We start from the raw sequence: 15360 nt of genomic DNA on the forward strand, positions 1-15360 counted from the left end.
TTTTAATTCATTTTACATTATAAAATAATATTTAACTGAAAGTTTCAATTTACTGTTTTCAACAATGGAATTATTGCTTGCCAACAATATATGTTGTTAGATCAAAGAAATGCCGAAATTAATAACCAATCAGAAACGAGTTCTTTGTCTGCTGTATTTTTGTGACATTCATTTGTGACGTCAAATAATGATAGCATAACCTTGTAGTGCAATATGACAGAGGTTGCTAATAAGCACAGCTCGTGAAGGTATTGTATATTTGTTGTTAAATCCGGAGAAATATTTGATTGCAAATTAACGAATAATAAGCAGATAATGAGTAGAACAGTTTCTTGATTTGAATTTTGCAATTTTAAATCGATTTTATGCAAATTCTGTAATAATGTTATTCCAAGAAAATAACTTTAAGAATTATTGACTACTTATTTTTAAAAAAAAAAAGAAATGAAAATTTCAGTCAAGGGAGTTGAGGATTGTCGCTGGGTGCGGGCTCCACGTCCGTTGGCCATTTCCTAGCTATGGGCCTGGATCAAAATACCATGTTTTCGAGTAATTCTTTTTCTTAACACATGGACTTCTTTGCCGTATAACTCACATGATTTGTGTTTAATAATGGTTTACGAGTTTGCAGGGCCGGCGACATGGGAAGGGGAATAGGGGACAAATGCCCGGGGGCCTGGAATCATAAAAGAATAATTAAAAACAATAATTTTACTGGGATTTAGGGGTTCGTGTCCCTGAGTTGCCCAAGGTTCCTGTCGTGGTGTGTGAATTTATTGTGTATACCTTATGTATGATTAACGTGTCAGTTTTTGTTAATGCGCGTAACCACCCGTAGGAGTGATAAAATATACACTGGTAATTTTTATGAATTTTTCCAATGTCAATGATTTGTAAATATTATGTAAAACGACATTTCTGCGATGGGTTGGATTTATTTTCTGTAATTTTGAGTCGTTTATCGACCTTTTCGTGCATTGTTCGTATTCGTATTTGAGTTTCCGTTACATTCGATTTTCCGATCCCAAATTCTAGTACAGATTTGTTTCGGTCTGAGGAAATAAGCATGCATATTGATTGTAACATTGCGTAAATGTTGATTCGTCGTATATAAATTATTCGCTTCTAAATATGTAAAGAGAATAACGGATGGCTGATTCATGGGCGGCGATTAGAGGGGCAAGGGGGCAGTGGCCCCCCACTTTTTTGAAATGACCCATTAATGTATATAGTTTCCTTTGAAAATATAAAGTTTTTGTAAATGGTGCCATAAAATATTTGCCGCTCCGTGAGTACGTATTTGTTGTCTTCTCGTGCAGTTAAGAAAGCTACAAGAATTGCGTTTTAATTGACACGAAAAATGGCTCAAAAATTAACCTATTAGCACGATACAATTAGAGTGTACTTTCATTTCTTCTTACAAGGGCTCGATATGTTAGCCGCTTTGGAACTAATTGAGATAAAATTTCGCACACACACACACACACAAAAAAAAAAAAAGTCCTTCACAAGCAGTGTTTCTTTCATAAACAATGTTCCGGGGGCACACTTAGTATTCCGTAGGGGCACTGCAGGTACTATTCTGTTTATTATTATATGATTGACTGTTATTTTGGTCTCCTTCGGGGAAACTCTGAGCTTCAGGGGGCAGTGTTCCCCAAAAAACATGTATGGAAGAAACACTGTTCACAAATTACTCTTTAATTGCACAAAAATCGACAGTTCCTAAAATGTCTTTTCTTCATTCTACTAGTAAGGGATATTTTGATTTGATTTTTCTGAGTTTAACATTCCGTTCAGCAGTGAGGCTATATGAGACATGGACCTACTGATTAACGTGGAATACGAACCACATGAGCTCCCACCAGGAATCGAACCCGGGTCTCCCACGTCAAAGACGCGGCATTGTTTTGCAGTGTAATATATGAGTTTAGGGCAGTAGCTTATATTGTGGGCTATCAAAGCTATCACTGAAGCCCATATCTAAAGTGAACTAGACAGTTGCTAGTGCTAATTCTTCGAAATGTGTAATAAAACAACTACAGAAAAGACTGCACTGTTAGTGAAGTTAACATTTAATCAACTAGCCTTATTGTCTGGATCTGCTAGGTCTAGTAATAGCCCAAGTTACAATCCCAGCATACGCCACTGGTTTAGGGGTACAATTTTGTATATACAATTAAATATAGTGAATTCAACATAATTCTAGGTTTTAGAATTATTTTGCATAACTGAAGTGGGGAGTGATTCTAAGTATTGTTGAGTTTTGATGTATTCCAAGAAAGTGAAAATTGTACCTAATGGCAACGAACATGTTTCGGGAAGCTGCAAAAGTATTTCTTTGAATGTCGCAGCATAAGCTTGTAGTATTTACTGTCTTTCTAACAGTAATAACATATAATAGCATGCGTGGAATTAAAAATATAAGTTGTTAATTAATTCCCAGTTTCAAAATAACTTTTGCAAAACAGGCCTCATCTATATATTTAATGCGCGTGTCTGTCTGTCTATCTGTACCCAAAATATTCACAGACTAAAAGCTAAAGGGGCTACGGGTACCAAATCTTGACGCATTCTCAATTTGCATTATCACGATTCCGGCGAACTTCCATGTATTTAGTTTTATCTGCGTTTACTTCTAACCCCATTTCCCTGCAAGCGCTTAATAAAGTCTCTGCATTTCGTTCTATTGTTCCTTTATCTTCCCCTATCAGATTTACATCATAGGCATATGCCATAACCTGGTGAACACCTTTTAGCTCGAGGCCCTGGTTGCTATCCTTTAATTTCCTTATAGCATACTCCTGGACAAAGTTGAATAACAATGGCGACAAAGCGTCTCCTTGCTTCAGGCCATTTTCAACGTGAAAGCTTGCGGACAAGTATTTTCCTACGCGGACTTTGCTTTGGGATTCAATTAAACACATCTTATTAATCTAACTTTTTCGGTATACCAAATTCAGTAACAACGTTGAGCAATGAGAAACAATAGACAGTGTACTTATTTTATTGATGTTGTTATATATATTAATTTCTGATGTGAATGAATTGTACACTCATATTCATATTATTATTATTTTTCATTTCAGTTTGCGTCTCAATCATGTCTAAAAAAGCTACTTTTTCGAACGACTGGCTGTCCAACCCAAATTTCTCATTGTGACTTTCTGCTGTGAAGGACAACAGGAATGCTACATTCTGTAAGATTTGCAGAAATACTTTTAGCCTTAGCAACATGGGGAAACGGGCTATTATTAGCCACGTGGAAGGCAAAAAACACACTGCAGCTGTGAAGAACTCTCTAGTAACTCGGCCGATAACAACTTTTTGTCAGCAAAAGAATGCAGTGGAATGTAGTGGTCAGAATCCAGGTCCTTCTTGTCCCGCTGAAGAACTGGTTGTAAGTAAAAAAGATGCTGGTGGCTTCTGAAGAATCTATTAAAAATAAACATGCTAATGTTATGAAGTCGTTTCTAGTGTCTGAGTCAGTAACTAAAGCTGAAGTTCTGTGGTGTTTGCAGGCAGTAATGGAACACTTGTCATTCCGATCTGCTTCCCGACTGCCAACAAATTTCAAGTTCATGTTCCCTGATAGCGAAATTTGTAGTAAGATGCAATTACAACGTACCAAGTTAGCTTATACTATCTTTCATGGTCTTGGACGACTTTTTAAAGGTGATCTTCTCAAAGAAATAGAAGCTTGCAAGCATTATGTTATTGGGTTTGATGAAAACCTTAACAAAGTCTCGCAAAAGCAGCAAATGGACCTTACGATTCGGTTTTGGGACAATGAAAAAAACCAAGTGTCAGCAAGATATTTAAATTCAGTGTTCCTCGGACATTCAACGTCAGCAGACATTCAAGTTAATTTCAAGAATGGTATCTTAGGTTTGGACCTCAAGAAAATTGTTCAAGTTTCGATGGATGGCCCACATGTTAACTTCAAATTTTTAAGTGACCTGCAGAAAGATCTTGTAAGTTCACCTTCAGATCCAATTCTTCTTGATATTGGAAGTTGTGGGCTGCATACTGTGAATTGTGCTTTTAAAGCTGCCATGCAAGCAACAAGTTGGAAATTAGAAGAATTCCTAAGGGCGTCTTATAATTTATTCAAAGACGTTCCAGCTCGTCGTGCAGATTACATAAGATGCACAGGGTCTTCTGTGTTTCCGAAAAAATTTTGCAGCATTAGATGGACAGAAAATTCCGACGTTGCTTCCCGGGTGATGGAAATATTACCGAACTTAAAGAAATACGTACAGTGGGCTGTTGATGAGAAGAAAGTACCACAGTGCAAAAGCTTTGATACTGTAAGACATTTCACAAATGATAACCTGCTTGGTGCAAAACTTGGCTTTTTCACAACATTAGCAAAAACTGTTGAACCTATCCTGCGTGAATTTCAGGGAGAAGCTCCATTAGCTCCTTTCCTTTACAACTCGCTCCAGGCCATAGTATTGTCTGTTGCAGGTCGTTTTGTGAAAGATAGTGTTTTGGAAGGCCGGCCATTGGTTAAGATTGATTTCAATAATAGCGAAAACTTAAAGCCAGCCAAGTTTGTAAACATTGGGTACACATCAAAGGATGCTTTACGAAAAGCCAATACCGTATCGGATAGACAGACTCTTGAATTTCGACAAGACTGTCGCGCAGGATGTCAGAAATTCATACTGAAAATAATGGACAGGTCATCTCTAAAATTCAACCTGACAAGAGCAATTTCTTTCCTGGATCCAAGTGTGTTTGTTATGGATGACACTGTAGCTGCAAAGAGATTGTTCGACTGCCTAGAAATTGTAGTATTCAAGAATTGGATTTCAGGAACATTAGCTGATGAAATCCAAGGTGAATTCAAAGTTTTTGCTAAAAATCCTCTTGTATTGGAAGCAATGAGGACTTATAACAGGAAAGGTAAGAGATTAGATTACCATTGGATGGAGATGCTGCATTTAGGCGCATGCTCAATACATATGACTGATTTTGTGAAATTTCTCCTCATTTTATCTCATGGAAATGCTAGTGTGGAGAGGGGATTTTCAATCAACAAAGAATGTTTAATTGAAAATCAAAGCGAGTTGAGTCTAATTGCACTCAGGCAGGTACATGATAAAATTTCAGCTGTGGGTGGTATTGATAAGTTTCCAATTACAAAGAGGGTTGTCCATGCTGCCCGCAATGCTCATGGAGTATATGTTGAGTCTCTGAGGAATCAAGAAGAGGAAGAGAAGAAACAGAAGAAGAGAAATGCCATTTAGGATAAACTGATTGAACTCGAGGCGAAGAAAATGAAGTTGTTGAATGATGTCAAGGAGAAACTGTCTGCAATTGATGATGAGATTATTGGTTTGATGTCTTAAAACACTTAAGTGGATGTGGTCTTAACTTCAGTTTGATTTTAGTGAACTGCAAGTCTGTGATTTGAGGTTTTAAAACATTTCAGTAAAGTAGTGTTCGTTCCAGTAATTTGTGTTTTAGTAGTGGGCTGTAAGTGTGTGCACTTTTGTGACTAGTATTAAGCTTAAGGTTGGAAAGCGATAGGGATAGACATTCCTCTTCTCTTTCTGTGCAGCAGTTAGTTACAGTGGAGTGGAAACACACAGGAGAATTGAAAATTAGGCAAGTAAGTGATTAAAATTAGATTATTTATCTTCGCTAGTGTTTTTTGTGATTCTTTTTTTAATAATGATCCTCTAGTCCACATTGCATTTCACTTGTAGCTTCTGTTTAAGCTTTGAAAAACAATGATATACCAATTTTAGATCTCTCTAGAAATTTCTGGAAAACCGGGAAAACTTCTGGAAAAGTCAGGGAATTTTGAAATTCCAAATGAGTGGCCACCCTGTTAAAGTTTTAACAGTTTATTGGGTTATATCAAGAAGAAATCTCTTACATCCGGTTATAAAACAAGGCCTATAAATCATTATTTCTTACGAACCATTCTTTCATTACAACAAAGCGATTTGTGCTACGCTCATAAAAGAACAATCAATCAAAAATTTAAAAAAATAAAAAAATAAAATAAAATAAAATAAAATAAAAAGTATTTACTAGACTAGGGCGAAACTCATTATAACACTTTTCACTTATTATAGAATCATTGTTTAAACCTCGCACTACTTAATTATTTTACTGATCACTGTATGTGAAGTGGCAATAATATATATATAATCATCACTAAAAGTGGAATAAAATCGGACTATACGTGAGAAATCAAGTCAGTAAGTCATTTCCTTAACTTTGACCAAAAATGATGGAAACTGAGAAAATGAAAAAAAAAAAAAAAATCACAAACTTCTTTTTAATTTTGCGCAAAACCGTCGATAATAACTAAGGGAATCGATTTTGTTTAAGTTTACTTAAATTCTTAAAATTCGTGAAATTGATTGGTTACAAGACCGAAGGGTCTAGAAATATTTTCACCGGCCAGTGCGAAGTTGTTCACCGTATACGGCCCAGTTCTCATGAAGTGCATCGCTATATAATTCCGTTATCTAGGGCTAGGCAAACATCGTATCACTCAAACCCACCGGCAACCGGCCGGGACTAGACACGCAAGTCTTCGCGGATCCCTCGGTCTTCTGAGCCCTCCAAAGTGCCGCCTAAAAGAACTTAGTAAACAAACAATTTTACCGAGTGTTGCTCTCTTCGACGTTGCTCATTTTCAAAATTACGCAAAAGAGAACTGCGCGAAATCGCTGCACCTGCTTTTATTAAGGTCGATTATTTATATCACTTCTTAATTTTTATTAATTCAGGATCCATTCTTTTTATACATTCTGAAGTTACGCCTTCTTCGCTTCGCCCTTACGGCCCACGCGAAACCTCAGTTGTTTTCCTCCTCAAAAAATTTTCATATACTGAAAAATACCGCCATGATTTTTCTTCCCTATTTAAATCCTTGTGAAGGAACACAGTGACCCCCTCAGAATTTGTTAATTAAAGATTTAAGCAGTCCACAAATACTTTACCCAGACTGAAAAATCTCCTTAATTAGCTCTAATTGATTATATGCTTTCGTTCGTTTAGTATTTCATGCTTCTTATTTGTTTGTTTCTTCGACGTAACAAATCTTTTCTTTCCTTTAGCATTTCTTTGACAACAGGGAAAAATAGCGACATACTTTTTTTTTCCCCTTTACGCTCACCCTTTTCCGAGGCCTTTGCTTAATAAATGCAGTTGCTATGTTTCTCACACATACCGAGTGTGCAAGGTATTTTTTAACCCTGTGCCAGAGACTCTTCATTCATACTGAGGTTGCAAGGTATATTTCAATCCAATGCCAGGGACTCTTCATTCATACTGAGGTTGCAGGGTATATTTCAACCCAGTGTCAGGGACTCTTGCTGATTTTATAAACAGAAACATAAATTCAGCACAGTATACATTCATTGTAAACCAAGATAGATAGAGAGCGTTGTGGCCCAGGACAGAGTGCTCACTCCTGGTGGAAGGGGTTCCTGCTTCGATGCGAGACTGTGACTTTTACAACGTTTTCCCATTTCTTTTCTACATTCGCATCCCACCTCTTCTTTTATAATTACTCACTTCCGTTAATTATTTGTCTTTGTGTTAATTTAGCCATGGTACAATCGTAGGAAGCAAAACCAAAAATATATTTAAAGAAAACAAAGAAAGGAAAAAAACACTTAAGAATCTTTTTCCAGTCTGGAACAACAATATTTTTTTCACTTAATTTGGAGGCACGCTATCTTAATAAATAGTAGAGTATTATAGATTATATATTGAAAATTAGAATCAAACATTTGTACTCTGTATGCATCCTTCAGACAGATTTCTAAATTTGAACCTTACAAAATTAATAAACGCAATTACGTACTCGACCTCTTCACAAACAAGAAACTGTTTTATAATTTGTCTTTCGTGTTACGTTGGGGAAGTTTCTCTATCAAATACTGTACTTGTAAGCTACGTATCACCTACCTAGATTTTCCGAAAGCATCTCATGAAAGGATACAGGTAGCTTTCAAGAATTTGATTCTTCAGAAAACATTAGGGAACTTCAGCGAATCAAGATGAAGTTAATCATCTTACAAATTTTTAATCTTATTTCTTCCTTTCTGTTTCAGATTAATGTTTTTTCTCCATTTCTGCGTTTTTTTTTTCTGTCGGTATGTCATAGAACTATAGTCGTAATCTTTCATGAATTTTCATAAGTTATCTTTAATGTTTTCAGAAAGTGCAGAAATGAGATATTATACGAGAGCAGATTGGAAATTTTGTGCCCTGACTAGGAAGGAAGTCTTTATTTTATGTTTGTGTACATTAGCTGCGTAGCTATATGCGTTGGTAGTCACTGTAAAATTTCATTGCTCTGTTGTTTCAGAGAAGTTTAGAAGGCAGAAATGACGGAAACTTGAGACATGGAGAAAATCGAGCTGACATTAAATACCTCCATAAAAAGGTTTAACATCACAGGAAATTCATATGGACTTAGTAGAGATACTAGGAGACTCTGCGCCCTCTTATTCTATGGTGGAAAAGTGGGTAGCTCAATTAAAGCGTAGCAGAAACAGGATTGGAGGCCTTCAACATCGACCACTTCAGAAAATATCGATAACATTTGTGACCTGACTTTGAATTACCTCAGAATCAAAATTCGAGAGATAGCTGAACCTGTGAGTATTTCCTGTGAGCGAGCACAAAACATTATCGTAAACGTATTAGGGTTTTCTAAAGTGTTCGCGAGATGAGTACCCAAGTTGCTATCAGTTGAGCAGAAACGCAATCGACTCACCCGTGGTTGTTTGGAACCGTTTGAAAGTGATCCGGAGGAATAATCGAAGCAATGGAAACGACCTGCATCTCCTGTCCCAAAGAAAGCCAAACAAGTTTTGTCGGCAAACAAGGTTATGGCATCAATTTTTAGATGCTACGGGCATTACCCTGATTGATTTCTTGGAAAAGGGAAAGACTGTTAATTCTGAATACTACTGCACCCTTCTACGAAGTTTTCGTGAGGATATCAGAATTGAAAGGACAGGAATGCTGCGAAGAAAGATGTTTCACCAGGACAATTCGTGCGTTCATACGTCTCTTGCTTGCATGGCGGAAATTCATTTCTGTGGGTTCGACCAGTTGCCGCACCCGCCCTATTCGCCTGATCTGGCCCACCCTAGGACTTTCACTTGTTTGAAAACCTGAAAGAGATTTTAGGGGGAATCAGCGATTTTATTAGGATGGAAAGGTGAAAAGTACCGTACTGGGATATTTTACAGAGCTCGAGGAATCATTTTTTAAAAGTGGTATAGAAGCGTTCCCGGAGAGATGGCGTAAATGTATCTCGGTCGAGGAGGATTACATGGAAAAATAAAACTTATCCAAATATTTTCTAATTTTGTAGATCAGACCACGAACTTTCCAACCCACCTTCGTATCTTAAATCACTCATTTGTTCTATTCCTCATTCACCTTTCCTCCGATATTACAAGGGAAATCCAGAAAAGGAGTGACCGAGGGTCTCCTTTGAAATATCGAGGAAAAATTGGTGAGGAACAGAACAGTTAGATGATTTGAAGTATTATAGTGTGTTTCATACACTTGATAAGTAATTATGAACTAGTTATTTGAAGTATCGACTTACAATGTTCCGATTCTTGTACTGACTTATTTGAATACATATTGTAAAGTTCCCTTCCCTCTTGTGTAGCAACTATTACAAACAGATGCTTTAACTACGAGCACGTGTAATTGTAAACACCAGCTGACGATGGAAGGCAGATGCCGAGAGGACACGAAGAATGTTCGGAAGAAAACTGAAGACGGCCAACTTTCCCCCAAGGAATTTTCCTTCAGGAGGACACCAAAAAGAGAACTTCACGAGGACAACAGCATCAGTCTACAGCTGATCAATAACCTATCAACACCCCTCTCCGGGAGCCGCAATGGGATATGGACAGTCTCTTTAAACCTATCTCTGGAGGCTGCATTGAGCAAAGGAGATATTCTTTAATTAGCTTTCACTCGGGGCTGCATTAAGGTACGGAGAAATCCTACAATAGTCTCCCGAGGCTGCATTGGGCAAAGGAGACTCCCTCTAATCGCCTACTGGGGCCGCGGTGGCTCAGTGGTAGAGCGTTCACCTCTTGAGCTTGGGGTCCCGGGTTCGATCCCAGCCCCCGCCAACTGAACTTTTTGGTGGACAAACACCGTGTGCGTGGGTTTCCTCGGGGCTCTCCCGTTTCCTCCCACTTTCTTCATTTCACCATTTCATTCATCTCTCCTCATCACTGTCCCCTTTAGCCTAGCCGGCATAAGCGTGAGACGCAAAACTCAAAGATTGCATGTCATTTTTCTAATCGCCTACTCCGGAGGCTGCATTGAGCAAAGGAGTTCCCGTCATAACCTAAGACAAATTGAACTTCTCTCCGAAGCCACCTCTGTGTGCTAAGTACTTATTGAACTGAAAACCTTTAGAGATTTATTTAGAAAATTAATTCGGTGAAGGATTTTATATCCCGGACTTTTATTAGACTCTACCGAACAAAATATTTCAGTATAGTCACATGATAATAATTAATTGCAAACATTGGATAATATGCATACATTTATTTAACCACTTATTGTTTTGTTGCAGGTTGGTTCCTCTTCCGTGTTATCCTTTGCGAAGAACCTCGTAAAGCCATCGACTGATGTTGCTGCTGTTTGGAAGTTAGACGATACAGTTGATGATGATATCATAGACTCTGACAAACTGCTGGATGAAGAGGATCTGAAGAAACCTGATCCTTCTTCGTTACGGGGTAAAGATTAGCTCTAAATGTATTACTAGACTTAGATAAGATTCTTGAAAAAGTCTCCCACTGGAGCCATTTTGATTATTTTGAAAACTTACCAGCTTCTGTTGTTGTTCTGTTGTATCCAGGGCCGGCTCTACCATATGTGCAACACGTCCATTTGTACGGGGTGGCAAAATCTGTCATATTATTTAAAATAAATATTCCTGTTGGTAGCAGACTTCATGGTGATGGTAGTTAAATTTACTAAGCTGACCGTCTATTTGAATATTACATGTTTAGTCGCATTAGTTTAAGTGGACAGTGCTAAAGCAAATGGTAAAATAAATCCTAGCATGAATTGCTTGATTGTTGTCAAATACAAGAATTCAATTTTCGAACAGTAGCGAACACCTGTTCCATTTAGTTAGTTATCAGAGTTTTGTTATGAAAACTAATCTTGTGTTTGTCACAAACAAGTTCCTTATCATTGGAGGTGGAAAGAAGATTTCTTTAAAAAAATCTAAGAGATGTAGAAGCAAAATCAAAAATAAAGATAAAAAGCTAGTTGCATTGGAATTGCAAACTGATATATTGAGATTCAAGCTTGATATTGAATTCTATAAAAAGGATTACCATCTTTTCTTTGCAGGTGTTTGCTTTATCTTTCACTAACATAATAGATTATTATTTAAGGAAAAAAAAAAAGTCACAACGAGATTGTATTTGTAGTATTTAGGGCTTTGTGAGTGCGAGTGCTGTTTCCCTCTCCTTCGTTGTTCATGATGGTGTAACATACTTAAAATCGTAGTTTTTAAGATTTGCTCTTTTTGGAGAAAGGGGGGGGGGGGGGAAACAAATAATGTCATTGCACAGGCCGGTAAATTGCCTAGGGCCGGCCCTGACTGTACCGTAAGGGAAAGTTTTATAAATTCTCGTTGGGAATCTCTCTAGTACATAACTGTGATAAGAAGATTCAAATAACAAAAGAACTATCAGAATCCACTGCACACTTGCATTAACATTCAAAACTCAGTCACGTGATATATTCTTAAATCGGTAGTCAATGATTTAAGAATATATGTTATTTGTTTACTGTATAGGTTTCATCCACTTTTATGCAGCTTATCCTAAATCCTATTTCAATGTGCCTGAAGCTTTGTAACTTATCTGGCTGTACATTACTAGCAATAAAGTAATCTTTAATGGTTATTTTGCCGAGTTACTAATTTGCAGAAGAAAAGGTTGAAAAGTTGCACGGGCCGCGGTGGCTCAATGGTAGAACGTTCCCATTTGGTGCGTGAGGTCTCTGGTTCGATCCCAGCTCGCGCCATATGGACTTTGTGATGTACATACACAGTGTGCCGTCGGTTTTCTCGGGTTTCTGTTGTTTCCTGCCATTTTATTCATTCCACCACTACCTTCATTTCTCATCGTCACTGTCTTCTTTAGCCTAGCCGGCATAACCGTGGGACAAAACTCAAAGATTTCATTTCTTTTGGAAATTTGCATGTCAAACTGAAACTTAACTCAGACTGTAACGTAACAAAAACATGTAATTTATATTGTAAAAGGTGTACAGAAAGATTATGGTTACTAAAATAGGTAATCTGTAAATAATCGTACGTCGTGTATATTGTACATTGGGCCTATCCATACCCATCCATCTTACATACAGATAGCTAGGAAGTGACAGAGGCTCTTTTTAGCTGATAGGTAAAGATGAAGTTTTAAAAGAATGCAGAGAAATGAGATAACAGACTTCTAAGTTGTAAATACCTAAAGTATATAGGTACTTTGATTATTTAGTGGCATTTCCTTTGTGACAGAATTACTAGTTATAATTTCACTGACTAGCTTATTAAAGATCTGGGATAATATATTTGTTGATTACAGAGGAGAAATGTACTATTAATGAAAGTAATTATCCAGATCACAAAAAGGGTGCTTTATTTTTAAACGATTTGAGGGCAGTGGATGCGAAGAGAGAGGCATGAGTGACTCAACCACAACAATGGAGAGGCCTTTGCCTAGCACGTGCTGGAACGAGTATGCAGTACAAGGCTTTATTGTATTGTTTACATTATTCTATCTCGTCCCGGCTGTCCTGTCATCTGGTCAAGGTGCGAGCGGCCTTAGAAGGATGGTAATACATCAGGCCTTCAATAGTTACAATTCATGACGTACAACAATTACCTTGTATAACAACTGTTAAGGGTTTGATTCGTTACTGTGTCTGGGAATTCTAATACAGGGTGTCTATTGGTCACGAAAGTCATGAAAAGGTCACGAAATCAGAAAACGGTTATGAGTGTCAAGAAAAAGTCACGAAATTTAGCTTTCAGGTCACGAATTTCTTTTCTTTTTCTTTTTTTTTTTTTTTTTATGTACAAAAATATAAGCACAGATGGAAAATTCTGTTCTATAAAAGGTCAAAATTCACCACCAAAAATGTCTATGGCCGGCTTTAGACGCTACTAAATCGCAAGCAAAGCATTCTTCTATCGCATGCATGAAAATTTTGGCCTAATTTGCACCCAAATTCGCTCTTGAAAATATGAAATTTTATAGTTTGGTAAAGAAACGGTCTCGAAAAAGTCACGAGATTTCATTTTGAAATTTGAGTAGACACCCTGTAATAACAAACTGGTAAATGATCATCGAGAACAAACAACTAATAAAATACAGGGTGTACCGAAATTCTTTTCCTAATTTCAAACATTCATAAGGCATAAAATATGACACATAGACAAATACTTTTTATCTATTATACAAATATACTATTTGAATACAACATTTCCGGGAAAATGGATCGGGCGTGATGGTCACATAAACTGGCCTCCGCGGTCACCGGACATAAAACTATTGGATTTCTTCCTTCGGTGTTATATCAAGGACTAGGTTTATCAAACACCAGTGAACGACATCGCAGCATCACGGCGCAGAATTACCAATGTCGTAACATCCATCCCTCACTTAATGTTGACAAACACATGGGTGGAATCGGAATATCGCCTGGATATCTTTCGGGCAACGAAAGGATCAAATATAGAAATTTATTAATTGTGTACACAAAAACTTGAATATGTTACATGCAATTTAAGATAAAAATTACTTGTCTATGTGTCATATTTTATGACTTATAAATGTTTGTAATCAGTAAAAAAACCTTGTGTTTTATTAATAGTCTGTTTTCGACGATCGTTCACCTGTTTGTTACTAGAATCCCCAGACACAATATAAGTTCCCAAAAGAGTATTTTTCTTCTGAATATGGATTTACACAATTGTCGGAGTAGTATAAAGTATTTTATTCCATAGCATTTTTCATTTTTATTCTATTGTTATATTCATCTTGAAAAGTAACTGTAATTTCTTTCTTTGTATATTTTTCTAGTATGCGGAACAACAGGCAAGAGGAAAGCCTGTAAGAACTGCACGTGTGGACTTGCTGAAGAATTGGAAGCAGAGGGCAAGAAGACTGAAGTAGAAAAACCGAAAACATCAGCTTGCGGGAATGTAAGTATAGACACGGCACGTGTTCATTCCGCACTTGATGGGATAATCTTATTCAGTCAGTTACATATTGCCCTAAGTTCGTTAAACAGAATTACAGAATTATTTAAAATATAATTCATACAGTAAATTTCCAAATAATACCACACTGAGTAAAATAGCTTTTAAACTTGTACACTTTTCAGAGATTTTGTTTTTTGCAGATTCTATATGTCACTATAGTTCTACGTCTCAATTCGTTGTATGTCTATTATATCTTTACACAAATCAGTTATAACAGTCTAATCTCCATAGCAACGGCAAAATAAACTCGTTGTCTGAGTGATTAGTAAACAACAGCAATTTACTTTTCAAAACATAAAATGACAAGCAATTCAACATTAATTACTACATTTTCTTCTTTTTATTTCTTTCTGGCGCGTGCCAGATTTAAAAAAAAACACTTGTTGCCCTGAATATTAAAAGTTATCGTTACAATGGATATCACAGTAATAGATATGGAGTTACATACTAAGCAAGGGCCAGGATGTCCGGAGTGACTTGTTGATATACCTCTGTGGTCCTCAGCTCACGTTACTCATAGTTCTTTATTATTATTATTATTATTATTATTATTATTATTATTATTATTATTATTATTATTATTATCTCGTAGTAGTAGTAGTAGAAGTAATTAATTAATTAATTTTGAGTTTAATGTTCCGGTTGCGGACATCCAAATAAGTAAAAATGTTCCTATAAACATGGGTCCGGTGCTGCTTCGTTTCCGAGATACAGGGTGTTCAAATGTTGGTCCTTCCAATGGCTCACTGTGGGAAAGTGAATGGAAATGTTCAATATTACAGGAATAATACAATCAAGTGGAATTATGCTTATGCAAATACATTTACATTAACATAAAGAATGAAACTAATCAAAAATTGAGATTATTGTGTTGTCAATGTTGTCAACCTGGTACAAAGTGTTGTTTTCAAATAGCACTAGACGCCTTTATACGAAGTAGGCAACATTGTTACCTATAACTTTACTTTATGGCTTTTAACATTTAATTACTTTGTGGTTTCATACTAAGTTATTCCCATGTGCATTCATTTGTAACGATACAATAACAC

General features: G+C 36.7%; 1 protein-coding gene across 3 annotated transcripts in view; it reads left to right on the forward strand.

Annotated features, from left to right (window-relative positions):
- The window catches only part of CIAPIN1 (cytokine induced apoptosis inhibitor 1), a 49206-nt gene that overhangs the window by 31558 nt on the left and 2288 nt on the right, over positions 1–15360 (forward strand). For all 3 annotated transcript variants that reach the window (XM_081747140.1, XM_081747139.1, XM_081747141.1), the window contains exons 4-5: positions 10595–10760; positions 14130–14251. In XM_081747140.1, coding sequence (XP_081603266.1) covers positions 10595–10760; positions 14130–14251 — 288 coding nt within the window. The remainder of the gene's footprint in view (positions 1–10594; positions 10761–14129; positions 14252–15360) is intronic.

The sequence above is a fragment of the Thermobia domestica genome, chromosome 18 (genome assembly GCF_964235325.1).
Source record: "Thermobia domestica chromosome 18, izTheDome1.hap1.1, whole genome shotgun sequence".
Lineage (NCBI taxonomy): Eukaryota > Metazoa > Arthropoda > Insecta > Zygentoma > Lepismatidae > Thermobia > Thermobia domestica.